This window comes from Platalea leucorodia (genome assembly GCF_965183815.1).
Source record: "Platalea leucorodia genome assembly, chromosome: 1".
NCBI classification, from domain to species: Eukaryota; Metazoa; Chordata; class Aves; order Pelecaniformes; family Threskiornithidae; genus Platalea; species Platalea leucorodia.
In genome coordinates, this window is record NC_138823.1 from 106,980,574 (window position 1) to 107,006,943 (window position 26,370).

The 26,370-nt window shown below is 43.1% G+C and overlaps 1 protein-coding gene across 1 annotated transcript; it reads right to left on the reverse strand.

Moving 5' to 3' along the window:
• Positions 1-8,300: 8,300 nt before the first annotated feature.
• IGFBP1 (insulin like growth factor binding protein 1) lies at positions 8,301-14,663 on the reverse strand (the record flags this gene model as incomplete). The annotated part of the gene is made up of 4 exons (XM_082309787.1): positions 8,301-8,793; positions 9,961-10,089; positions 12,440-12,618; positions 14,285-14,663. The coding sequence occupies 4 exons, from the start codon at positions 14,661-14,663 to the stop codon at positions 8,662-8,664; spliced, it is 819 nt and encodes a 272-aa protein (XP_082165913.1). The 3' UTR covers positions 8,301-8,661.
• Positions 14,664-26,370: the final 11,707 nt, after the last annotated feature.

Consider the following 26,370-nt stretch of genomic DNA (forward strand, 5'->3'; position numbering starts at 1 on the left):
TATTTATTTATATATTTTATATAAATATTTTATATATTTATATAAATATATAATATATTCTTATATGTGTCACTATAAATGTTTGATGTCACTGTAGAAAAAAGAAACCATCAACACTGTAATTTCCTGTTGAGTTGGGAACTCTATGGAGACTGAGGGCAGTGGGTTTCCAGCCGATGGGGCCAGGGGTTGTGCTGACGGCGGGGAGACCGCGGGGCCGAGGTGCCCGTTCCTCTCCCATACCATGAATTACAACCACCCCTGTTCCTGCCAGCAAGGACAAATGTCTTGAAACTCTGACATGGAAAGGTTTGGATGTGCAGCTTGCCAGGATTGAGCAGCCGATCACCATAAATCAGATGTCTAAAGCCTTACCCTGAAATGTATTAGCTGAACAGCCCTGTGTGCATTTTGCACATCTTCCTAATTTCTACCTAATGAATGAATTCACATCATCGTTAAAACTGAAATTTTTTAACCTTAGAGTAAGAAAAAAAAGTATACGTGAAGTGATGCTTACTCCAGGCTAATACAGATTTCCTGACAGATGGTTACAGAAAGCTTTGTGAGGTGAAGATTTATTGCAATATTTTTACTGCTAATGCAAATGTAATGCCTGCAAAGATTTGTTGGCAAAAAAATAAATGCTGGGCCTTTTTTTTTTTTTTAAAGTTGTAAACCAGTTCCTTTCAAATAATTTCACAGAGGGAAGAAAGTTACATATACACCAATATTTGGGCACGTAACTATAGATATGAAAATAAGGGATGGATTCATGGAAGTGAGTTAGTATTTCACCTTTTTTTTTTTTTTTTAATCGCTATCTTGTGAGCCTTCTGAAAAAGAAAAGCAGCTTCTCACCAAAAAAGGTGGATAGCTGCCTTGCAAGCCGCATTTTTCCAGTATGCAAGAAATGTTTTAACAGCCTGTGGCAGTATTTCTGATTGGTGTATTTTGTCAAGTTTTTAAGCTTTTTATGTTTTGCCCTACCATTTAAAAACAAATAAATACAGAAGCAGCTGGCTAGTAAAGGTCTTTAAGTGATACTAAATTCTGTGCCTTTGCTGCCTTCAGCTCCGGTGGTTTATTTTTTTAAGTGAACATTTGTCAGCTTGCTTCTTGCTCTTAACAAGCTCTTTCAAGAATCTCAGGCGATCTGGGTGAACATTATGAAGTCTCAGAAAAATCCTTGTAACTGCTAATGTTATTTTCACATCAAATATTTCCATGTGAAGGCACTACAAAAGCTTAATGTATGTACTGCAAAAGTTGCTTATTTCTTTTTGAGCATATTTCATCTCTAGATGCTACATGGGTACCATATGTAGCCCAGGCTGATGTGGTAAGTATTTATTTTAACCAGTGTAAGAAATAGTTGCATAAATCCCTATAATTGACCAGAATGCAAGTTAAAGCTGCCTGCAGGCAGCTCTATTATCTTTCAAACTATTTGAGAAAATTCCTTTTTTTAATAGACCTACTGTGTTTGCTATAGTCTTTTGAGCTCAGAATATCCCTTTCCACCGTTTTGGCATGCATGCCCTTCAAGGCATAATGTTAGCTATTTGTGCACAGGGGAAGGAGGCTTCAATGAATACCAAAACCACAGAATTAATTAGTTTTTAGTACAGTCTGAACTTTTTATGACTAAATTCCATAGAAACCTTAACACAGCATAATTCTTTATTGAACTGAGCCCTAAATTTAAGTAATGGTTTTACAAACCTTTTGGGAAATCATTTTTTGGTATCTCTAGTCACTCTCTAAAACTGTGTAAGCAAGGATGGCTCCACAGAGATTTTACGTACTAGCAATAGGAATTATATTTAAGGTATGAAAAGTGCTGAGCAATTTGCCTGGATGCCAAAGCATGTTAGTATTCAAAATGAAATATTTATATGGGTAGCTGTTTTGTATGTGGTCCTGCTGCGCCTGCAGGAACTCTTCACATATATTAATGATGTCTATCAGAAGAATATGCTTGCTTCCTACATTAGAAAGAACCCCTTTTTCTTCCCCCACTCTCTCTTTTTTCCTGAGAGATCAAAAAATAAGATCCAAAAAGGCTATCAGAATATTCCAAAGGCAAGCTTTTTGTGGTCTGTATCAGTAATGCCTTCATTGTAAGTGTGCAAAACTAATTTTGTTTAAGGCCATAGGAAGTATTTGGTATGTCCAGTGGACCTGGGTATCTTCTTCCAGCTGGGAAGTATTTAACCTTCATTTGATTTTGGAGTCTCCCTCCTTGGATATATTCAAAAGCTGTCTGGGCATGGTCCTGGGCAACCAGCTCTAGGTGGCCCTGCTTGAGCAAGGGGATTGGACCAGATGACCTCCAGAGGTCCCTTCCAACCTCAGGCATCCTGTGATCCTATGAACCTGTCAGGATGTGGTAGCTTGGTGTCCGGAGTTCCAGTGCATGAGATGATTGTCTACATTATAGAACACATTGATTGAGAAGATGTTAAAAGGAAATTTCCTGGTAAAATGGCAAGTAGTGCAAATTTGTTGCTCACCAGAAGAAGTTTTGATTTTAAAATCTGCATTTTACGTATTATTTCTTCCAGTTCAGATTTTGCAGCTGTAGAAGCATGTACACCAGCCTTAGAGAAAATCCCATTGTAAAAACCTTTGCTTTTGCTTTTGCCCTTTACATATATTAAAAAAATGCAATTGACTTCAAGGCTGAAAGTTCCAGCTGAACAAAACTGGAGACCAGGTATTAGCAGAAGCAAAGGGTAATGCTGCAAATCTCAGTTTATCCTTGCAGAATGCATGTCCTGCTGCAGTTTGTATCCTGGCTTTCCACTTCTGCTGACCTATCCAAATTCCTTAAGAGCCTTTTGCTGTCATGGCTAATTTCACCCCACCGCTCTTTCCAAGAGTGGGGATGGAAAGAAAGGCAGCGAAGTTATTGCTGCAGAGAGCAGCTGAGATTTCCTCCAGAAAAATCTGTGAAGCTGAAGAAAATGTCATTGAGGAGGACGGCTTCCCAGAGCCACGTGTGGTAAGACCTTCCAAAAGTGGGGCAGTGAAGGGACTTGCTTAGGAGGGACAGGCTGAGTGTGCATTTCCCTCAGTCCCTGCAACTGGAGAGCAGAGGCTATTTTTGCCTACTTATGCCACACAGAGAATATTCAAGGTGAAGACTTGTTTCCTACATCTGCTACATATCACATAACTTGCACCCACTAAAAACGACCTAACTGACTGCGCTTGAAAAGTCGATTATTGTTTTATCACGGGGGTGCCACATGCAACCTTCAGCCCTCAGATCCTGCCATACATTTCCACAACTGCTATTACCCTGCTACCAGCAACATGTTGTGGCTCTTCTTTTTCTGTTCCCTTGCTGGGCTAAATGGTGAGAGCTCAGCTGCCGAAGCAGCAATGAACAGGAGCCGCAGGCAAAAAGAAAATATGAAAGAAGGTGATGATATAGCCAGCATTTGCTCGAGGCCTCCAGAGACATCCCACACTAAGATGCTTTTCCAAGGAACCTCAGCATCTACACATCAGCCCATTGAACTACAAAGCACCGTCAGCGAGAGAGAAAAAAATCACACATCACCACTGGCATAATTATGCAATTAAAAACCTCAGTGTAGGCACAAATGGGCTCTGCTCTTTGTTAGCTTAACAGCAGTTGGAGGAGACTGCGAGCAGGGGGAAGACTGCCTGTGCTGTGTTCTGCACAGCAGAACTGCAGCAGGGAGGCTCTGCTGGAATAGTTGTGCCCACTGGCCAGGCACTGTCCCTGCTGGGAGACGTGGTTCGTGGGTTTTAAGGAAGCAGCAAGGAGCCAAGCATGTGTGCAGCCCTGCCTTCCTTCCCCTGTGTGCCCTTCTCTCTGCTGGGCTGCCCATACTGCCACTCAGAGGTGATCATCCAACATGGAGTCTGAAAAGGCAAGCAGAAACTTTTGCAAAAATGGAACAGCCAAGATCTGGAATGGGCTAAGTTTAGATTTGCTCATCTGACCTTACTTCAACATCTAGGAGCAGCCTTGCTCCCACATCTCTCCCACAGGAGGTTGCCCCTCTCCCTGGGCCCTCGCAGTAGCTTACTTGCAGATGAACTTTGCTCCCTGGGGGAGGAGGTAGGTCAAGGGAGGAGGAAAGGAGGGAAAATAAAATAAAGCCCTTGTTTGTTGACAGAGCTATCGTCAGAGATGTTTTCATTACTCAGAGTGCAAGTGCTGGTATGTCTGGGCTCCTGCTCCACTGCTGTTGGTTTTGGTACTTTCTGGTAATACAGAACTAACCGGCTGTGCTCCCAGCAGATCCTCTCCTTCTTCGTTCCCTCCCGCCTTTACCTAAATGTGACTAAGTAATATAGGGTGACATGTCAGTAACAGAAGCCCTCCACTTGCCCCAGCTCTGCTCCTGTTACTCACTATATACCATCTACCCAAGTCTTAAAGAAGGCAAATGCGCTAAACACTTTCCTGTGCAGTCTGAATCCCTGCCTGATTCTTGATGCCGTGTACAACAAGCGCATAAAATAATTGGCCCATAAATCCAAAATGTGTCAGCAAATAGAAAGCCTGAGACCTGTCATCAGTGCACCCTGGGGAGGCTGTTTAGGCTAGTGGTTTATCAGTGAAGTGAAAGCTGAGGAAAAGTAGACCCACTTCAAAGGTGTTGTCTAGAGATAGAGATAGGACTTGCCATTCGACGTGCAGCATGGGCTTGGAATGAGTCACTTGGATCTTTTTTTTTATTACAGATACTTTTTATTATTATGGGTTGGGCAGAGTGGTGTTCTGCAATAGCAAGGCAGTGATGTGGGTAGAAAAATAACATTTCTAATTCCGAAAAGTCAGTGCTGCTAGACTGCTGGTAAAGCACAAACATCTTTGGTTCTGACTTTTCAGAAAAGAACTGCTCTGTTTTAGTATTTTGTTGGGGCTCCCACGTAGTCTCTGACGCTATGGGAGCTGAGCACTTTCCAGGAGTGCAGTAAATCCTGTGACAAGCCTCTGCCATGTGCCATTCTTTTCCATCCCACTTTTCTTCCCCTTGAGGAAAGAAAACTATATGTGACCCATTTGCTGTTTGCTTTTTTATTTTGTGAGGTGTTTAGGACTCTCACTAGCAAGTGCAAGGTCAAAGGAATATATTGGTTTTGGAAAGACAAAGGCTAAATCTTGACATGCTTAATATCTGATTGTGTTTTGGGCTGGGTCTGTAGAAAGCTGTTCCCTGCCTAAGTTTTGCCTTTCCAGAGCATGTGTTCTTATGGCAGAGAAGTCACGGAGATGCTGATGAGCTTTCGGTATTAGTGCTGGCTGCCCTCCACCCCCATTTTATTTCTCTCCTTTCTCTCCCCTTGCTTCCGAACGTGCCTCTGCTGTACCCCAAAGTGATGAGCAGAACTGACTCAGTATGAACAGAGCCCAATACCAGGCGACTGTAGGTTGTCTTGGAGAGCTTTAGGGAAAAAGGAGGGTAGAAAATAAAGCGCAGAGGGCAGTGACCTCATTTCTGTGCTATGAGCATTTTGCAGCTGGCAGTAGGCCAGGGGCAGGAGGAGGCATGGCTGGAACAAACCCTGCTGCAGCAAACCTGGCAGGGCTTTGGCAGGAAGAAGCACCAACTAGGTAGGTAGGGTTCTCACATAATGTGAACCAAACATTACAGATGCTCACCTAAGACCTTTCCACCAATTAATTTTTTGTAGGTGGGGTAGGAGGAGTGCAAGAGGGTGTGAAGGGAGAGCGCTGAAATAATGAGGAATAGTGCATCCCCTTTACAATCCAGCTGCACACCAGGTGACCTGAGCTGCTAAGAGCATCCTGCGGCACCTTCCCTGTTTCCCCACTCATTCCCACCAGGCTCTGCTCACCAACGCAGGTGGGACCACTGCAGCAGGCACACACTGAAGCCAGGATTGCCAGCTGACACGTACCAAAAAAAAAAAAAAACCAAAACCCACCCAACAAAAAACGACAAACAAAAAAATAACCAAAACAAAGGAAAACTACAGACCTTTGATTTTTCACCCTGCTACTGAGGCTGATAATAAAAATCAGGACAAATCACAACGCATGGCATCTGTGGCCTAAATGTAATCTGAGCTCCTGGCAGCACTGTGACAGGGGAGATAAAGTTTGCCGCCTTTGCCTCCTTATATTAGTCCTCATCCCAGTGTATGGAAGAGTCTGACCCAAGTCAGATGGCCCATCCCAGAGCAGCTCAGCAGAAGTCTGTCCTGGTGAGTCCTGGCAAGATGTCACAAGAGGCCAGATTGCAGATAAGGAGGCACCCATCCCCTGTTGCTTTCAGTGGAGGGCAAGGAGCTAAACCCATCTAAGAAATTGGCTTGTCATGCCTGAATGCTGTATGAAGAAGCTTCTGCTCTTGGTACTTAACATTTAAAGGAAAGGGTTTCCCTAAAACCCTGTCCCTGTTAAAAACTCTGATTTCTTGCAGCTAGGATGGGAAACATTGGAAGTAGCTGTCCACTGGATTGCTATACTGCAAATAGACTGTGCGATTAATAATTATTAATGTGACGAACATTTCCCCTATATGCATAATGATCCCAACAAAAAGAACCGATTTCTGCTCCTTAGAGATCAACCTCTACCCAAGGTCGATGGGGTGAGAGCAGTCAGAGCGCTCTTGAGCGTGTGCTGCAGCTATGAGTACATGACTTCCCCTCCTTTCCCTTGGCAATGCCGCGTGACAGTTGTTCAGCGCTGGGCAGACGCCATGAAAGGACTGAGGTTCTGCCCAAATTTGCTGCCTCTTCATTGTTTTGATACTATGATTGCCAAGCATTTTGACACAGTGACTACGGTGTTGTAACGCAGTTTTAGCCAGGTCTCACCGTAGCTCATTACAGGGAGGTTAGATGTTAATTATTTATAATACCAATGCCATCAACTACTTTTGCAGTGCTTTCCTTGGAAAGATCTCAAAACACTTTATACAGAAGCTCCATACTTTTAAATCTGGAGCAGTTTATTAGACGCCAATCAGATCAGCTGACATTGACATGCAAGTGCAGCTGACACATTCAGCCAGTACGATGTGTGATGCCCCAGAACCACGATACGGAGAGCAGAGATCTCCATGCTTTCGCTTTGCAGTTTCTACAAGCCGCTTCCCGCTCCCATTTAAAACCCAAAGCTCGTGCCAACAAACGGCAGGAGGATTTTGTGCTGAGTTTCCCTCCTGCCAGGCTCTTAGAAAATGTTATTACTCTCCTCTCAGGCTGTTTTCTCAGGCAGGGTTGGTACAGCCTGTTTCCACCTCTGGGACTTGCTAACTCCCACACCAGTTTCTCCATGGACAAAACCAGCTTGAAGCTGGCAGGGCAGTCACTTACTTTCTCTCTTTTTCTCTGCAACCACTAAGTCGAAGGAACACGCTGGGGAGGGAGGGGGACCGCATCTGAAGCCAAGGGGATCCTCTTTGCTTTCAGCAGAAAGAGTAAGGCCGGGCTTTTCCCCAGCCTCCCTTTTATAACCTCTGACTTTCTGTGCAGGAAATGGCTCTTTCTAGACTCAACATTATCTTTTAAATGCACTAATACTGCTGCCTTGGGCTTTTGAGCGGAGAAAGGCATCCAGCTTTCCTACCCAGAAAACCTTTTAATAACTTCCTTTGGAGGCTGCTGCTTTGCCCAAGGCAAAAGCTTGCAGAGCACAGCTGGGATTGGAGAGGATGGGAGAAGGGGACCCGGGCGGGGAAAGCAAAAGAAGAAAACTCATTGCAGGAAAATGGAGCTAGGAGTTCAGGAGGCAGATTTGCAAGAGGCGTGATTGCCTCTACGCTTCCACCTGCTGCCGCGCTGTCCTGCTGAGGTCAGACTGCTGAACGGGAACACAGAGATAGCAAGAGACCGGGACAGCGTAGAAGACATTATTTAATAGCTCATCTTAAATAACATGACAATGTCAACATGTGAACAACTTACACCTGTCAAAGGTGGCACAGAATATCCTGTTGTGTTTTGCCATTTATCCGGTGCATATGTTTGGAAAATAGACACAAATACTGTCCCATCAGGAGCTTCAGTATATAATCAAGGTTTAGACTTTCCTTTTTAAGAAACAGCTTGACATTGAAACAGAGGTGCAAAAGCAACATGATATATAAACAAAACAGGTTTTAAATAAGTTTCTAAGCATGTTCTCTACTGAAAGCTATTTTTTTAAATTCAGTTTTACGTCTATAAATACATAGTACAAAAATGCAAGTTTACAAGCCATTTTTCCCAATAGAGTTATGCCATTTGAAGTTTTAAGTAGCAACATTTCTCCAACATAAGATACATACATTTAAGAGCAATAATATTAAGTATTTACATATAAAGTTATGAAGTGTTTGAGGATATAAATTAGTAACAATACACAGAGACAAATATACACGTACTGTGAAATAAATAATTCAACAGCTTTACATATGAGGGTACCTATAATATTATACAAACAAAATATACAAGACTGTAGGACTTGATCTTGCAGTTGCTCGTATCTGTCACTCGAGCATCTGAGTAATCCCAGTGCAGTAAAAAAACTACTTTATGGAGTTACTCATATGCTGAAAATCAGGTGCACAAAACTACCTCACTGAAACGGCTCCTGACTGCAATGTCTCCTGACTGTATCAGGCCCCACAGAAAACTCCATGTGAATTACTGCGTTTAGTTTTATTCTTGTGAGTTGAGATACTGTTGGCATTCAGGGTCTCCTTTCATTTCTGGAGAGCCAGGAATTCTTCTTCCATTTTTTGGGTAGACACACCAGCATCCAGCAGACTCTCCATCCAGTGAAGTTTCACACTAGAATATTATTAGCAAAACAAAACCCACAATAAGGAACTGTGAGCAGAAGATTATCTGTGAAAAACCGCAAGTAGAGGTGTTAGACAGAACTAGGATCAGAAGGTGGGGACCTGCTGTGCACAGACTTATTTTGAATGTGGCGGTCCCTGCTCTGACAGAGCCTCTGACCACCACAGGGAGCCATGACCCAAGCTCAGCTACCACAACAGCAACTTCAGATTTAAAACAGTTTGCCCACTCCTGGGTAAACAGCAGTATAAAACAGCAATATCTTCCAGCATGAGAAACTGAAGGGAGGCAGAATATACAAGCTGGTAGGGCGAGAGGAATGACTGGATGGTCTGGCTCTTCATGCAAGGAGGCAAATAGGGTGGGTTTTTTCTTGGGGAGGGGGTTAAACAGATTTCTGTTTGTGCCTGATTAGATCCCAGGTCACAACGTTTGTGAGTCACACAGTGGTGCCATGCCCAAAAACAAGGAGTCTCGGTGACACAGATTTATGCAGACCTACTAAATTTGTGTGTATGACCTGTGGTTACAAGGGTGTGGTTTGAGGTTTTGAGCTTTAGTTAGGTATGCAGATTACTCTCAGTGTAACTTGCAATGGCTTTTTTTGAGGCTATAATGGAAATGAGCATATAACATAATCCATAGGCAGCACAAATCAGTATTTCTGTTCTTCTTTCAGAAGGCTAATTTTGCTCCAGAGAGTTTTTTCGCTGCCTGTGTAAGTTTTTCACTGCCTGGGAGCTGAGAGCCTCCTTTCTCCATAGTGATTATTATGTATTAAATAGGCTTTGCAGGCAGTATGGCGGATATTATGAATTAATGTCAACTGGGAATACGCTAACAAATCAGGTGCATGGAGCTTGATTTGGCCTGGGAGCAGACAGGGTTAAAAGATTTTGGAGAAGGCCTTGTGTGCACCTGTTCTGTGAATGGAAAAGACTCCTGCCTCCATTGCTGTCAGCCCACAGCATGCGGCTCACTTTTAAGAGTAGAAGGACAAACCATCTGCTCCCACTACTAAGTATCCCGGTTTTCACAACCTGCTTTTCCAGCAGCTGCAAACTCGTGAGTTTGGGAGCAGAGGGCTATGAAAGGGTTAGCTGTGTCAGGCTAGTCGCAGCGCTGCTGTGAGCAGACAGGGGAAAAGGCACGTACCTGTTTGCTGTGGTAAAATCCGTTCTTGTTGCAGTTGGGCAAGTAGAATTTGTAAATCTCCCCTCCGCTTCTCTGCTGCGCCTTTGCCAATTTATACAGGGCTCTGTAGAGCTCCTTCTGACAAGGTCCCTGCAAAAATACCATGCAAAGGTTGTCAATACCAAAATCACAAAGAAACCAGCTAAACAAAAAGTGATCAGTATAAAGCTACCAAAAAGCAGAAAATACTTATTAGTCATTGTGCTCGGTTTGACTGGGATAGAGTTAATTTTCTTCGTAGTAGCTAGTATGAGGCTATGTTTTGGATTTGTGCTGAAAACAATGATGCTAATACGGGGATGTTTTCGTTATTGCTGAGCAGTGCTTACACAGAGTCAAGGCCTTTTCTGCTTCTCCCCCCACCCCACCAGCGAGGAGGCTGGGGGTGCACAAGAGGCTGGGAGGGGACACAGCCGGGACAGCTGACCCCAACTGACCAAAGGGATATCCCACACCATATGGCGTCATGCTCAGCATGTAAAGCTGGGGGAAGAAAAAGGAAGGGGGGGGTGTTTGGAGATATGGCGTTTGTCTTCCCAAGTAACCATTACGCGTGATGGAGCCCTGCTTTCCTGGAGGTGGCTGCACACCTGCCTGCCCATGGGAAGTAGTGAATGAATTCCTTGTTTTGCTTTGCTTGCATGCGTGGCTTTTGCTTTACCTATTAAACTGTCTTTATCTCAACCCACGAGTTTTCTCACTTTTACTCTTCTGATTCTCTCACCCATCCCACCAGGGGGGGAGTGAGCGAGCAGCTGCGTGGTGCTTAGTTGCTGGCCAGGGTTAAACCACGACAAAATTACAAAGAAACCAGCTAAACAAAAAGTGATCAGTATAAAGCTAACAAAATGCTGAAAATGCTTATTAGTCATAAAATCTGCACCAGGCTGCTTTGCATGTAGTTTTTACTTGTTTCAGTAGGAGCACAGCCAGAAAGCTCTGGTGTTGCATTTAGGCCTTTGTTTTTATTCTTTGAGGTATTTTTCTGTCCTCAGAAACATGAGGATTTAAGTCCTTAAATTGCCACACAAGGAAATTTAACCTGTACTAAGTAAACACATTACTGCTCAGAGGGTACAATCTCTCCTATTATGGGGAGGTGCACGTTAGGAGGCTGGTGTACGTGAGACTAGCCACGTTTTCTGGCTTGCCATGGCCCTGTGCTCTGTTGATGTATGGAGAATAGGTGCAAGACATATATAGACGGTGCAAGAACAAACATCTGAATGTTTGTTATCTTTTGTACAGGACAGAGCTGTCGCCAAAGCAGAATAGAGAGCACGCCTGTGGCTCTGAGACCCAAACCCAAAGTGCCTGGAACTGGGGATGAAGAACTGTTTGCAATATTCACTATTTTGACAATTTGCTCGCTCCCTTTTTCAAAGTCACAATTGCCACGTATTAATAGTACCTAACGTGTTTAAATGAGTGAAAGGGGGGCAGAAGTGACTGAACAAATATTTTTACTTTAGAGTGAAAATAATCATACCCTCTGTTTTTGCAAGACCTCCCCGTGTCAGCCCCTCACACAAGCGGTCCTATTCAAGTCAATGGGCTTATCTGTGGCTCGGGGTGAGAAAAGCAGAAGCCTAAAAATCAGAACTGGAGCTAACAGCACTTATGTATAATAGTTCAAACTAAGTCAGTGATTAAGTCCTGTTCTGGATGTGGAATGAGGCTTCCTAGGGTGGGATGGTGGTTAGTAAGTTTTTGGTTTTGGTTTTTTTTTTTTTCATTTTGTCTGTGACCATTACGAAACGGAGCTTCGGTGGTGCCCCGCTCTCATGCAGCTCCGTGCTGCGGGCGTGCTGGCTGCCTAGGACCGGTCTAACTGTGGTTCTCTGGTGCCCTCAAGTGGAACACAGACCTGCTTGCCAAGGCCCCACACCCCCATTACCCGCTCTGATTTTGCGGTGTCGAAGGTAAAAGCTTACTTTAATTGCTGAGCTTTCTGTCTTTTTACATGCATCTACTTAATACCGTGATCAGAAGTGTAATCAGAAAGAAACAGGTTTTGGTTTGCATTGGTGTTTCATCAAATAACTGCATGTAAGGACTCCCTTTTATTTCACTGAACATTGGACCAGTGACAAACGCCTTTGATTTTTTAACTAAAACACAAAAGGAGTCCAAGATTTTAATATGGGTTCCTGAAAATTAAGGGCCTATGTTATAATCTGGTAGTAAATGCAGGGAAAGATTCAGCCTCTGCGTAGCATCTGCATAGGACATATCTGATGCACACCTGTTTTTATCGTGCCTGCCATTTTGCCTATTGCTCAAGCATCTGATGAAGGCATTCCAAAAGTCTGTTTGCTAGCTACCCAAAATACCGACATCCCAGCGTTGCTGCTAGAATTTCACGCACATTTTCCTTTTGTATTCTGAATCAATAGCATCTACTGAAATGGTCTCTGAAAGGTTTGCAAAGAAAACCCACCTGCTCTTTCCATTTCTTGAATTCAGATATTCTCTTTGCTTTCATGTTTTCATATGCAGTGATGGCATTCCAGGGGATGGATTTGTCCTGGCCTATGGGGAACATCAACTGATAGTTCAGCAGCTGATCCTGTGTCATTTCAGTGCTTTCCAAAGGCATATCCTCAAGTTCGCTAGAATCTGGAAAGGAACGATATTAAGGTGAACATCTTCAGTGAACTTTTGCATTTATTTCTCCAAGTTAAAAAAAGGTAAAGTAAAGAAGAAAAATCAACAACAACAACAAAATACTATCTAAGACAGATTCACTGCAGTAGCTCTTGCAGGAGTAATAAATTATATGTGCAGCACAGCAAATTAAACTTTTGTCATAAATTCGTACGAGGACATATCAGCTGTTCTCTAACAAGTTGGTTTTTTTATGATCCTTCAAAATCACTCTAATGCCAAAGATGAAGCTGGAGCCAGTCTGTTAGAAATGAAAAAACCTTGACCACAGTGGGTTATAGAGACTTTGCTAAATGAGGGAAGACTGGAGTTAAACTTGTAATGAATTTAGATTTTTGTCAGCATGATGTGTTGCAGTTTTTATTCAGGAGAGGCACTGGTCCAGACCTGATCCCGTGGCATCCTGTACTTTGTTCCGCGGCTTGCCTCACCTATAAGAAGGGGTTGCAATTCACAGGAGCCAGCAGTAGCTCACGCTGGCCTGCAGTGGATCAAATAGTCAGGGAATGGCAGAAACTGTTTGGATCTGCCTGATCATGGCCTGCACGCCAGTGCCTAACTCAGCATGTGTGAACTCTCCTACTGGAAGCAAGAGAAGCTCTTTGCAATTGCAGGGACTTATCATGGGATAAAAGTTTGACATGTGTCTAAATAACTTGTTGGATCAAGGCTGTAAGCAATCATCCAGTGGGCTAAAAACCACCTGTGTTTCCCTTTGACAATGTTTAAGAAAAAAAAGGAGGTGTAAAATTAAGGAGGGAAAAAAAGAAAGAAATAATAAAAACCAGGAAAGAATAAAGTCAAATCAAATACTAGACCTTTTTAACTGCGGGAGGCTTAAACACTCAGTTTAGTCACTTCTCTCCCTTCCCCACCCCCTCAAGTACAAGAGAAACTCCACTTACTGCCACCAGTGCCCATAGTTATTTTGAATCGACGATGATTATTTTTGTAATGCTACTGAGTCACCTTCACCACCATGAACATAGTGGTAATGATGGTGAAAATAATAATAAATTGTAAAATAATGAAGTAACACTGAAGAAGTTCCTGATCATCATATAGCATAGGATGCTTGCCATGTCTTTTTGCTCAAAGATAGTTTGGCTAGCACTGCACTACTTCAGATGTGAAACGAAGCCAGGCACAAAGCCTGTTTAGGTCTTCTCATTCTCTACCATGACTTTTGGAGACGGACATAAACGAAGTCTAGAAAACATCTGTCCTACTCTAGTTACTGTTTACTACTAAAGACAAAGTGTCTATAGCTTCCCGGAGACCTTATTCTGATTATTCTGCATCGTCCCATCCCTGCGCTTGAGGGTTCTCCTGCTTGCTGCCCGTGGCGCACCAGCCTGCTGCCAGCAGCTCTCGGCTCCGCGCCAGGGTGCGTCTCACCTCGCACAGGTCAGAGCACGTTTTCCTGGAACACGCAGCCCGCCTTCTCCAGCTTCCAAACGCCCGCCTGACTTCCCTCGGCTTCCCCAGCTCCTGACGCCCGCCGCCCCCGCCGCCCCCCGCCTGCCGAGGCCGCCTCCCCTCGGCGGGGCTCTGCCCGGCGCCCCGGCGCCCAGCCCCCGGCCCGGCGGCGCGGCGCGGGGGCGCGATCGCGCGGTACCTGCCGCCTCCGCCGCGCGCGTCCCTCCGGCCTGGCTGGCGGGCAGGCACGTCCCTTGCCCCTGGATGAGGGCGGAGAGGGGCCGCGGCTCCCCCGCGGGGACGTGGCAGCGCAGCCCCTGGCGGCAGCGGGCCGTGTAGACCCCGCACGGCTGGCCCGGCCCGAGGGCGCAGGTCTGGCAGCAGCCGCAGCTGGGCTGCCGGGCCGTCTCCGGGCAGCCGGGCGCCACGGGCGGGCAGAGGGCGAGCTTCTCCTGGGTGCAGGGGGCGCAGTGCATGGGCTGCAGGGCCACCCCGGCGGCGAGGCGGGGGCCCAGGAGCGCCGGCAGCAGCAGGGACGGCAGCCAGCAGCGGCGTAGCAGAGACCGCAGGCTACTCATGTCGCTGATGAGGAGGGACCACGGAGAGGGCAGCTCAGCAGGCGGAGGAGCCGGAGGCAGTTTACATACATTCAGCTCGCCCGGGCCATTTATACAGTGCTTTGCCTGGCTATTAATCTTTAACCCCGAGTTAACTATTATCTGAACAGGAGGGCTGGAGAAGCATCATTTCACTGGCGGTTCAAGTCCCTGACCACTCTTCCCCTCCCCTTTCACTTTCCCCCTTTATCTTTTTTCTTTCCTCCAGACATGCAGGAATGCTTTTATTCCCTCACCCCCACCTCTCTGCCTCGGCACGGTTAACAAGGAAAAATGTGGTGGGGGTGGAGGGGAAACGGGCAGAGGGGAATGGATGGGGGGGGGTATCCCCTCCCCTTTGCCTGTCACAAATGTCTCCTGTCTCCTGTTCTTGACATTTGATAAAAATGTAAATGTTTAAAAAAAAGGGGGGGGGGGGGAAGGGGAGGAGGGAAATCCCATTGAAACTGAAGCAACTGACTTCATATTTCCACAGCAACAAATGCAACAAACCCTTGTTTAATTTTCGTCATGTGGCTGCAGGTTAGGAGGACACTGACATACCAAAGAGGAGGCCCCAAGGGTAATAAAGCCATCAGGATCCCGTAACCACTGCACACATGCACGTAGGAGTCCTTGCATTAACCTCCGGGAGGGGCTGTGCAGCCGAAGCTGGAGGGATCTCCCGCGTCTGGGCTCAGCTTTGCTACTGCTGCTGGGATGAGAGGAGTATCAGTCCTCAAAACATGCACTTGGGGGAAACCAGTGTTTGTTAGACAGCCCAGAAATAAATGAGATACCTGCTTTTCTGTCTGTCCTGTTACCCTCTCCATCTCCTCATATATCACCTGGGGGTGGGGTGGGGAATAAAAATCTTTCTTTTTCTCTTTTGCATGCAATGGTTGTCACTACAATAAAAGCAAAAGTATTCAGACTTCACTGTGCTGGACAGATTATTTTATCCTGGTATTTGCAGTATGTACTGAGCTTGAAATAGCAAATTCCACTGTCAAGTAATCTAATGTAGCATGATTTTTGTTTAGTTGGGTTTTTTGCATTTAGTTCTCCTCTTTTGTAAATACATCATTTGTGTGAAAGAAAGTTGAAGCAGAACTGCAGACCATTGTTTAACATTCTATTATTCACTCTTTTTTTTCCCCGGTATTGATGCCAAAGGTTTTTTTAATTATGTAGTGCATTTTAACCCCCCATATTCGTAGCTCGGTTCATAAAAGTATTCTTACTGGCTACGGACTTTTACAACTTGAGACATTTTCACTTAACTACTTCATCTCTTTTTTTTTTTTTTTTTTTTTTAATTCAGGTCACTTTAGGGATCTCTGTCTGGATACACAAAAGATGGCAGCCCTTAAAACTCACTAGCAGTTTTAAGCATTGTAAACAAAACTAATTTTATAGATTTGAAAAGAATTCTGTGGACTTCACATATCTGACCAGGAGCAAATTTTAGCTGAAAACCTAGGGCATGACAGTTTTTACATTGCAATTAGACTTTTCAAGCTCTAATGCTCTTTTCCCCCTTTCGTTTCTGTTTTTTTTATTTGTGTATGTGTCTTAGAAAATCAGGATTCTCTTATCATTCAATGTGAAGTGAAAAATACACAGAAATATGTCTTCTTTCCTCTCAAAGAGAAAAAGAAAACAGTGCAAAACAAAAAGTCCCTTTCATGAAGAAACATGAAAAAAATTACAAAAGTAGACCCAGTTGTAAAATGACAAAGACCCAAAGAGCTCATATGCATTTGTATATGCGTATGCATGTATTCATTCACTTATCTATGTATGTCTCTCTGCTGTGTTAGCTAGCTTTGCATGAACAGAATTGAGGATCATTCTAGTACTGACTGCTTAACAGAAGCTCCTTGCCCCTGAAATGACTGTACTCCACGGTGACTACCACTGTCCTGCCTGCAGTTTTTCTGCCTTTAAAAAAAAAGGACGTGAATTGAGAGGAAATAGCTTTTCATGATACACGTGAAATGTTTTTTAAAAGAATTTTTTAAACTCATCACCATCATTTTTAAGAAACTAGATAAAGACAGACACTTAATGCAAGAACAGAGTCCTTGTCTGACATACAGGCCTACGTCACAAAACTTCCATTAGTTTCAAAAGAATCTCATTCTTCCAAAGCACCGTCATGTTTTCAGGTCTTTGGCAGATTTTGCCTTGCTGTGGGGCAGCTGGCAGTGTCTGAACTGTCCATGCAATTCCTAACAATTGGCAGCCTTTTAGAAGCCAGATTTTTTCAGTTTACCCAGTAAGATAAACAAAAAAACCCCCCATAGATTATAAAACATTTTGAAGGTGTTCTGTTTTGTTTCCTTTATGATTGCACGTCAACTCTAAATGATGGCCCAGTCTATTTTCCCTTGCTGTCTTTTGTACAATCAAACTGAGGAAACCTAAAACTCTGCTAAAGCAGACTTTGTGAGCAGATGTCCTTCTGCACAAACGATAGACCCATAGAAATCAGTCCCTTCATATTTCATTTATATAAATGTAATGAACATACATTAGAACAGGTTATGATAACTTAGGGCAGTATCAATCAACAAGGCAATACTTTTGTATAGACCATGGGACATCAATGAAGTGAAAGTAGTGTATATGTTTATGTAGGCTCTGTTTGATGTAATACTACAACTCATCTACCAATCTCCATTTCTGACCCTGACATTGCTTTAAAGAACACAAACAGATAAGAGTCAGGAGGTTAAAAACATCCATGATGTAAAGTTGTGTTTACTGAAGACTTTTGACGGTAATTTTTAGGTGTTCCAACTGTTGTCCCCGAATTTGAACCACTTGCCGAAAGTGAATCCTAGGCAATGGTTATTTTTCTACAAGACTTCTCCCATTGGTTTCCCAATAATTCATAGCCAATGACCTCATTTTGCATGTTAAATAAAGTTTGGGATTTTTTTTTTTCTTTAAAGCCACATGGAGTGACTCATAGAACATACAGTTTTATATAAGTTTGTGTACGAATGATCTTTATCCTCTAATCACCAAAAATTCAAGTGACTTGCCAAATACTTTCCTACTGGGACTGCTTCTCTGGATATGTTTAAAAAAACCCAAAACAACCAGTGGAATATCCTCATTATTTTTCTTTAGGCAAGAAAGTAATCCCGAATTGTAAGCTTAATATCCAAAACTACTATGTGATATACGCACGCGCGCGAATATATATATATGGCATCAAGCACGTGAAGAGAAACAGCTATGATAGAAATACAAAAAACCTAGTTCCTTCTCTGCCCCTATCAAAAAGGCTCTGTGCTCTATCAAAAAGGCTTTATTTCAGCTCTATGGATTATTAGGAATATATTACCCAAGTAATTGACAGTGCTGAGGTTATTGATGAATAATTTGATTCAAGCATTTATTGATTGATTGTTGTCACTTTGTGGCAATGACATATATGCCATTTGGTATTATTTTTCTATTCTGGTTGGGCAAGCATGACTTTTTCAATTAGATTCTGGATGCACATAACGAGGTGTTCCAAGTTTGTGTTGCACTAATATTCTCTAACTTTTGCAGACTGACTTTTGCTATTTTTTCCCCCAGCAATTAATTTTGCTAGAATGTGGAAAATATTTAGAAATACCTAAAACTAAAACTACAGAAACTCTAGTAAGAGAAGAAAAGTGAGAGATGGTCTCATGGCAAGTCTAGCTAGGGAAGAGAGGAAAAAATAATTTATTTCCCTGGTGGCACCCGAAGTATTTGAGCACTGAGTAAAACACTTTTTTCACAATGTTGTGCATGCATAGACTAGCCAGATAATTATTTTCTAAGAACCATTGAGCTCTTCTGGCAAGACAGGTTGAAGTCCTCCTTTAGTCATCCTACCACACGCTAGCTGCTCCATGCAGTGATGGCACAAGTGTGAGTTTGCCTAGCTGGAGAAATAATCCAGAAACACTTTGACAAGAGGTAAAGCTGAAAGCACGCTGCAGAGGTGAGTTCCTGTGTGGAGAGTTAATATAAAAAAGCTTCTGCTTCACCCATTCTGCTGTAGTCGGTATTCCTAACTCCAGGTAGGGGTATTCCCTGGAACCAGCCATGGAAATGAAGGCTTTTCAGTGCCTACCAGCGTGAGCTATAGCTTAGCAGCGACTTTGAAAAATGTAAATGAACCCTTTAGCACTGGCTCCAGGCACCTGAAGTAGCATCAGCTGTTTAAATCTCTTTGTATTCTTCAGCCACTGTGTCTCTCCGGGCCCAGTAACAGAAAAGACCACCACCAAATAAGTAATGTGCCCTTTACTGCAGTCCCTGAGGGCTGTAGGCACTGATGACAAGAGTCTCCAGCCTTCACCACCGTTAGGTTTACTTTCTTAAGTGGTTGCTGATAAAGGAAAAGGTAAAGTCCCTAGAGATTTACTCTAAAAGCAATTTAAATACAGTAGGGCTTTCAAATACATATTGGGGCATTTCACGCGAAGGACAGTTTGAGGCAGTAACAGAAGGCTGCTGCTTACTCTAATGTCTGGGTCTGTCACATGGATTAAATGCCAGGATGCACATGAAACTCCCCTTTTCTCTCAAAACTAGTGCTTAGCTTTGCAGTAACTAGCCTTTCCACATGTAGTAGGGGGAAAAGTAGGCAGTGCTGATGGAGAAAAAGTAAGATCCAGCCCCGGACCAGGGGCATCATAGTCATGGCCAGTTACACAACTTAGGGGAAAAGTGTCCGTGGGACAACAGCCAACAATAATTAATTTATATTGGTTTATACCTCATCAAATGCAACAGTGGATATTCTCTTTCACAGTAGAGAGGCTGGATTTTTAAAGCAGCTTACTGCTAACCCAAAAATGGAGGAGCCCTTGATGTTTCTAATTCCTGCTCTTTTCTTCTGAGGCTTCATGGAGGCTTTTCTCCTCCATGAGTATCTTTGGCTGTTAGTACTAGAATCTAAAATGCCATTCTTTCATCTTTTCATCCTTTTAAAAATTCTAATAAAACCAGGAATAAGTCATAGGACCCAGACCACAGTAAGTCAAGAGGTCCATTTTCTCTGGTTATCCATCCTATGAAGTGGGAAGCCAAAACTGGGGGACAAACGTGACTGACCTGTGCCTGCTACAGAAATAGTAGGGCTGCTGGGCTGCAGGCAGAGCAGAAGACAGCAGCCTGAAATTCTCACCAAGAGAGCAAGAGGCCTGTTACTGACAGCAAAATGATATGCTGTTAAAACAGGAGGGCACATTTCTCTGGATCATTTACGATTGTTTTCCACATTTAGGTTATTGACTTCTGCACTGGTTCTTACAAAAATAAAACTGTGCCCAGCTGCTTTTGTCAAGAAATCTGTCCCTGCCTTTTGTCCTGGGGCATTTCTTATTTCAGCAACATCATTGCTATTAATTATTATTATTATACTGTTGCTAGTAATACCAAGAGTACTTTTTTTCAGGTTTCAGAGCCTCTATTGCTTCTCCAGAGCACGGGGGACAGGACTCTAGGACTTCAGTCAGTCCTAGAGAGTCCTTGAGGCTTGCATGGAGAACTGAAACCAGGTACGCTACTGGGATTCAGGGTTGCCTGAGCGATTCAGACATCACCACCGTTGAATTAGTGTCTGATAGTTATCAAGTGTGAAAGCTTTTGATGTTCACTGCAGCCTTAATCTACATGTATTTACTATTTCAAATGCTTTGCAGGGGATCCACAGTGAAGTATAGGCACGTTCACGCTGTCCAGAGGAACAAAGATGCTCAGAGGTGCTGGCCTCTGCTTGGGAACCTTGAGCCCTTTGGTGTGAGGGGGGCAGGGCTTGCTTTCTGGGGGAACAGGTAGGAGAACAGCATGAAGACAAAGTAACTGTGAGACACAACACCCTAGTGCAGGCAGGTCACCCTGTGTGGCACCTACTCTTGGGCAAATAAACCTCAGCAAGCATTTTAGAGAACACCAAAGCTGCTAACTCTACTTGTCAGCAGTTTTAAGTCTCCTTGAAGGAGAGCACATTTTGCAAATAGAGATGTGAAGGGGTTAATCCAACCTGTTATTATATCAAAATCACACTGGAGATAAGATTGAATGTCACATGAATATTTGCCTGACCTACTGTATAAATAATCTCTGCCATCAAACACGGAGATCACACAGGGTTACTGGATTAAAAAAAAATCAATATAATTAATGTATAATGAAACAAAGTGGAAAGCCAAGATTAGATTATCAAGGCACTTCATTACAGATGAAAGCAAAGTGCCTCTCTTTACAAATAGGAGTTTGACTGTATTCAATACATCACCACAACTTTGCCTTCTGTAGCAAAGCCACATGGAAAAGCATAAACTCTCTAGTGACCCACAGCTTGGTGATGATGGGTCAGTTGTAAAAACTAAGACAGACATGGAGAAAAATTATTAGATGTTTCAAAAGCTTTTCTTTCAGGAAATCTGATTAATTGAGCTGTTGTAGAAATGCATATATGTGTAACTATAAAAGTAAGACTTCAATTTTACTTTTGTTGTTGCTGCTGTACGATCAGTGACTGGTTGACCATGACATGGTCAACATGACAAAAATAAACACCCCCCCAACACCACCTTCTTTTTAATGTCATTTTCTACATTTCCATATATAGCACTTTTTCCCCCCTCTGATTTGATAATTTTCTCAAAGATATCTATCTAGTGAAAACATGTTCTGCAGACTTATTAAGTATATGTAAAAAAATACACCTTTTAAAACAATCAGTTCAAGTCCTATTTTCCTTTAACTCCACTGATTTTGAATTCTGAGAAACTGGAATGGCCAATTGACCTTTTAGGTGTAATGAGTCCACTACTGTGCTTTGGCTTGCCTTATTTATTTATCTCTTCTCCAAATGTAGTCATAACAGTCTTTTCATTTTGCTGGTCTCATGTAAGGGCTTTGCTCTGTGTTTTGTTTACTTTAATCAGTTTTTATCATCACCCAGTTGTGGACAAAAACCTCCACCTGCTACTGAATATACTAGTCAGGGTCAGGATACACTATTGATTCGTATGCTTGTATCATAACTTTTGTAGCATAATTTCCAATCCTACGGTCTCAGTAGACTTTTTCTCAGCTAGTCAGGGGATGCCAAACAGCACTTCTTTCTCCACCATTCCAGTTCCGCCCCTTCTTTCTTCCTTCTAGCACAGTTACAATTATAACACGTATCCACATTAGCATATGTGTTGTAATTAAAAGTTTTCAATTGCAATTGTAAGCCTTCCGTCTAATTGTAATGGCTTCCCTCCCATGATGGCAAAGCCTGTTGCTGTTGTTGAGCTATAGTTTGTGCAGGTTTTGGGTTTTTGTGTGGTTTTTTTTTTTCTTAGAGAGAAGCAACTAGAGCACCCATCTGCTTTGTATGAATACTCTCGCGCAGCACCAATTCGATTTAATTGCATGCTATATGATGCAATGAATTGCTTGGTGTTCTCTTGGCTGGGAAGTATACTTCGAAGCCCATTTTACCTAGGCATCTTGTAAGTGCTTTTTTGGATCCAGTTCCTCTCCCAGTAAATTTGTCGGCAGTGCTGCCCTTATTTCATTCCTATATCTGAATTCACATCACCTTTTCATACTACAAAGTTGGATTATTCCATTTCTAAGAAGAGAACCTTTGTTTTCCTGTCCTAGAGGTATGAGAGATTTCTTTTCCCCTTTCATTGCTGGCTTCGCCTCTTTAGGAGAAGATGTAAGATGTAAGCTTTAGGAGGCTTATGGTATCTGCCAGTGAAGATGGTCACTACAGGGGACAAACCTGCAGTGACATGAAGAGCTGAAAGGAGAAGCCTTAGGACAGGACAGAAGAGCTAGGAAAGGCCAAAAGGATGAAATGGAGGACAACAGAAGGGATCAAAACAGCAGCAACAGTAAGAAGGAGAAAAGATATGATTTCTTTCTTTCTTTCTTTCTTTTTTCGCTCCCTGGGTGTAATGAAGGATGTTTTTCCCCCTTCTTCTTTCCATTTCTTCAATAAAAATGAACTAAAACAGAAAAAAAAAACCCACAAAACCCCAAAGAAATAAAATACCACAGATGCTAGACAGTGAGTCACTGACCTGTGATGCAAGTTCAATCTTCTTTTTTAATGAATACTTAGGCAAAGTAGAACAACTTTGACAGGTAACACTGAAAAGCCCTGACTCCACACTACGTCTAGAGATGGTGATTACAGCCTTGTGACCTTGGACGCTTGGTTTCAAGGTCCTGTCTCAGATGGGAAGGGGATTTGAAATGCAGTCTCTCACTTCCCAGAGTTTTATCCTGTGGGCTCCTGAAACTAAAGGCAGGTAGATATACCTCCTGTCTGACTGGTGTCTGCTACGCATCTCCTGCCCACACGTCCCATTTCATGGTGGAGGGGTGGGACTGACATAAAGTACTGTGAGATCATGTGCATGGGCAGACCCAGGAAGCTGGCAACCAGGAGCTGCTGTCAAGCTCTACAGGGTGTGCATGCCCACTGGGGCTGACTGCACTATCAAACAAAATTTCAGCGTATAGGGACTTTAGGTACCTACACAGCAGTACAAGGACTGAGCAGCAGATCTGAGGTTTTCGGCGGGGGGGGGGGGGGGGCTACATCCTAGGTGGGGTTCTAGGATCTGTGCCTAGGTCTAGTTTTTAATAACATTTGAAAATGTTACCCAATAGCTTCAACTGGTCCAACTTTTCTAAGTACTGCTAGGGTCAGTCAAAACTTCACTATGTTTGTTCATTTTTTTCTAATAAGTCAGAAGTGTTGAGGAGTGAGCTATGCTAATGAGCATTGTGGACTGCAATGACAGATGGAGCTAAGGGAGACTTCTGTGCTTGTGTGTCTTATAGCACAAAATACACCAGACTCTGTAGTCTGGTCAGTGACACTGCTGTGCGATTTATTACTCAGGGTTTTGTTTCCTAGTTGTCCTAAAATTGTTCAGCTATGATCAGCAAAGAAGTAACTTAGTTACCAGTTCTCTGTTATTTAAATCTGAAATATGTTAAATATGTGTGCTAAACATTTTTCTCTTCAATCTGGCCTCCTACAGAAGCACTGCAGCTGGGCAGAGCACTTCTAGCTCTGTCAACAGGAGTGTTACCATTGCTTCAGCGGGAACAAGACTGAGCCCATAAATCCAGGGTGAAGACATTTCTGTCTCTTCCCTCTGTTCTTGGTAGTGTTTTTGTTCTTCCCATCCAACATCATGCTTAGTCACCATCAGCAGGTAGATTGTGCAATATCCGTTCAGAGACAAGTGTACTGAAAACAGTTCCCTAGGTCAAGGTCATAGCTTAGCTCCTAAAGGAAAAATACTGCCCTAAAAGAGCACCCTCAATGGGAAGGCTGTTCTGAACTTAGAAACATGTTCAGTGTTGTTGCATTTGAAAGCCAGGACAAGAGCAAGGCTCAAGAACCTGTTGCAACTCTGATTCACATTCATCCATGCGGAAGAAGGGCTTTTTATCTTACAAAACGTGATGCCTTGGGAGTTACCTTCTCATAAGAATCTGGTGTCTGTAGTCCCTAATCTTTTCCAGCCTCAGCACCTGCAATCCATACTTAAGGTTACTAATAATTAGAGAGGCCTATTTTTTGGAGGTGTTGGGCTCTATGGTTTCCTTTCAAGTTTTTTTTTTACACTGTGATGATATTGCAATATAAATATGGATAAAGGAACTTCGCACATGAAGAGTTGCTAGCCAAACAGTAATTCGCCATTGTTGCCACTAGGGGATGAACATTAAACAGCATTGAAACTGCATACTACTAGTGCCTCTCTCAAAGCCCGTTCTTTTCAAAGTATATGTGTATATTAGAACAGAAAACTAGCTGTATCATTAAACTTAAACATTAAACTCCAGTAGACTTGAGAGTCTACTGGAGAAATAAATGAAAGTGCAAACCCTGAAAACAAAAGAAATACCAGTGGTTCTTTTCATTTTGCCCCAGTGGATATAACTATATGTGAAGTGCAATAACAGCAATGTAGTTTTTGCATGTGTAGTTTGATATATGTAATTTCATATTCCCTAACATCCTGGCTTTTAAAAATTAGAGACGAGCCTTTCTTTGGGAACATCATTCACTAGGGGATAACGTATACTTTAGTACTATATAGATCTATTTGAAGTCCCTTGGTATTCTAACCTGTAATTAACAATAATACTGTTGATACAGAGTATCAGACACATTTCAGAAAATCCCTGAAGCACCAATTGATTCTATTAATTGAAAGGCTCGTGAAAGGCTATCAGAGCAATATTGTGACTTTTGTAAATTCATGAGGACGTAAATTACTGTGATAAATGCTATACAGTCTTTTGTATTTCTTTTTAAACATTCCAAAGAGAGGAAATAGAAGTGGTTTCCAAAATCCTGAAAGCCCTTAGTTTTGTGCATCTGTCTGCCTGATATAGCTTCAGGACTTGCAAAGACACAAAGTCAATTCTGTGTTACCACTCTAGCCAATTTGTTTCCCTCCACTGAGGAAAGTCTCTGGGATTTTTTTGACATCAACTAGTTCCATGAACTTGGCAGGGTGGCAGCCTTGTTTTCTGGAAAACTTTCCCATCATTTACTGTGTTTGGAATCTTAGAAAGTTTTGCACTGCAGTTGGCACAAACCCAAAGACTTCTTAGATGTTAAGCAGCCATATTCCCCGGATTCCTCTTGCATTTGATGTAGCCTGAAGCAGGGCCTGAGAAGGACTTTCCCAGCAACTACATCCCTGGCCAGCTAAGGGCTGGAGCTTGGTCCAATGGGCCTTTACTGACCTTTCCACTTGGCCTAGCATCATAGAAGGGGGAACCAACCTAAGTAGACAAAGGCACTTAGGGGTATGACAGCTGAGTCTGAGTTTTGGCAGAAGATTGACATCAGGTATCCGATGGGCAAGGAATCCAGCAGTGAAGAGCAGGCATGGAAGACAGAAGACTTCAATGTCTTATAAGGAAGGAAGCCACTAGAAGTCAGATAGGAGAAGACATTTGATGTAGACATTTGAAGACCAAGGAACTGGATGGGCTCAGGCAGGAGCCAAGAGTGACTTTGAGAGGTGATCAGGAGAGAGAAAAGCAGAAGCAGTAACAAGACTTTCTGAGATGAGGATGAGAAGCCTGAAGAAGGAACAAGTGGAACTGGCTATCTGGGAAGGTACAAATAAACAAGAGACAGAACTGGGTCATTTGGATTAAGCATTGGGTCATGTGGCCAGACTAATCTGTGCTTGTCCCAGGGGTAGAGGATGGTTTTACGCTAACCTTGCACTTGCCTGATCTTAGTTCAGCCCCTGGCACAAATCACAGATGCTGATGAAATGCCTGCAAGCCCAAGGGGAATAACAGCACATCTGCAACCATGCCTATTTTATCTCAAAATCAGCTTGGGATCTACATCAGCCAGGAGCTTCCTGGTTGCCAGAGGAACCTGTGGAGGCCAGACAAGCAGCCTGGGTAACACACACAAACAAATACCAGAACATTAACTAAACATCAAACCAAGTGAGCGTGCCTTGGCTGGTGACCTGAGGGGCAACATCACCCTACTGCCTGGCTACCAGAGAAAGCCAGGTCTGAGGACAAGGCTGTTCTCCTGAGAAACTCTGAAGTGTTTCACTTCAGGAATCATTAGCAAAACCATTCTAATTCCTTTTAAATCCTGAGAAAGGTTGTAAAACCACAA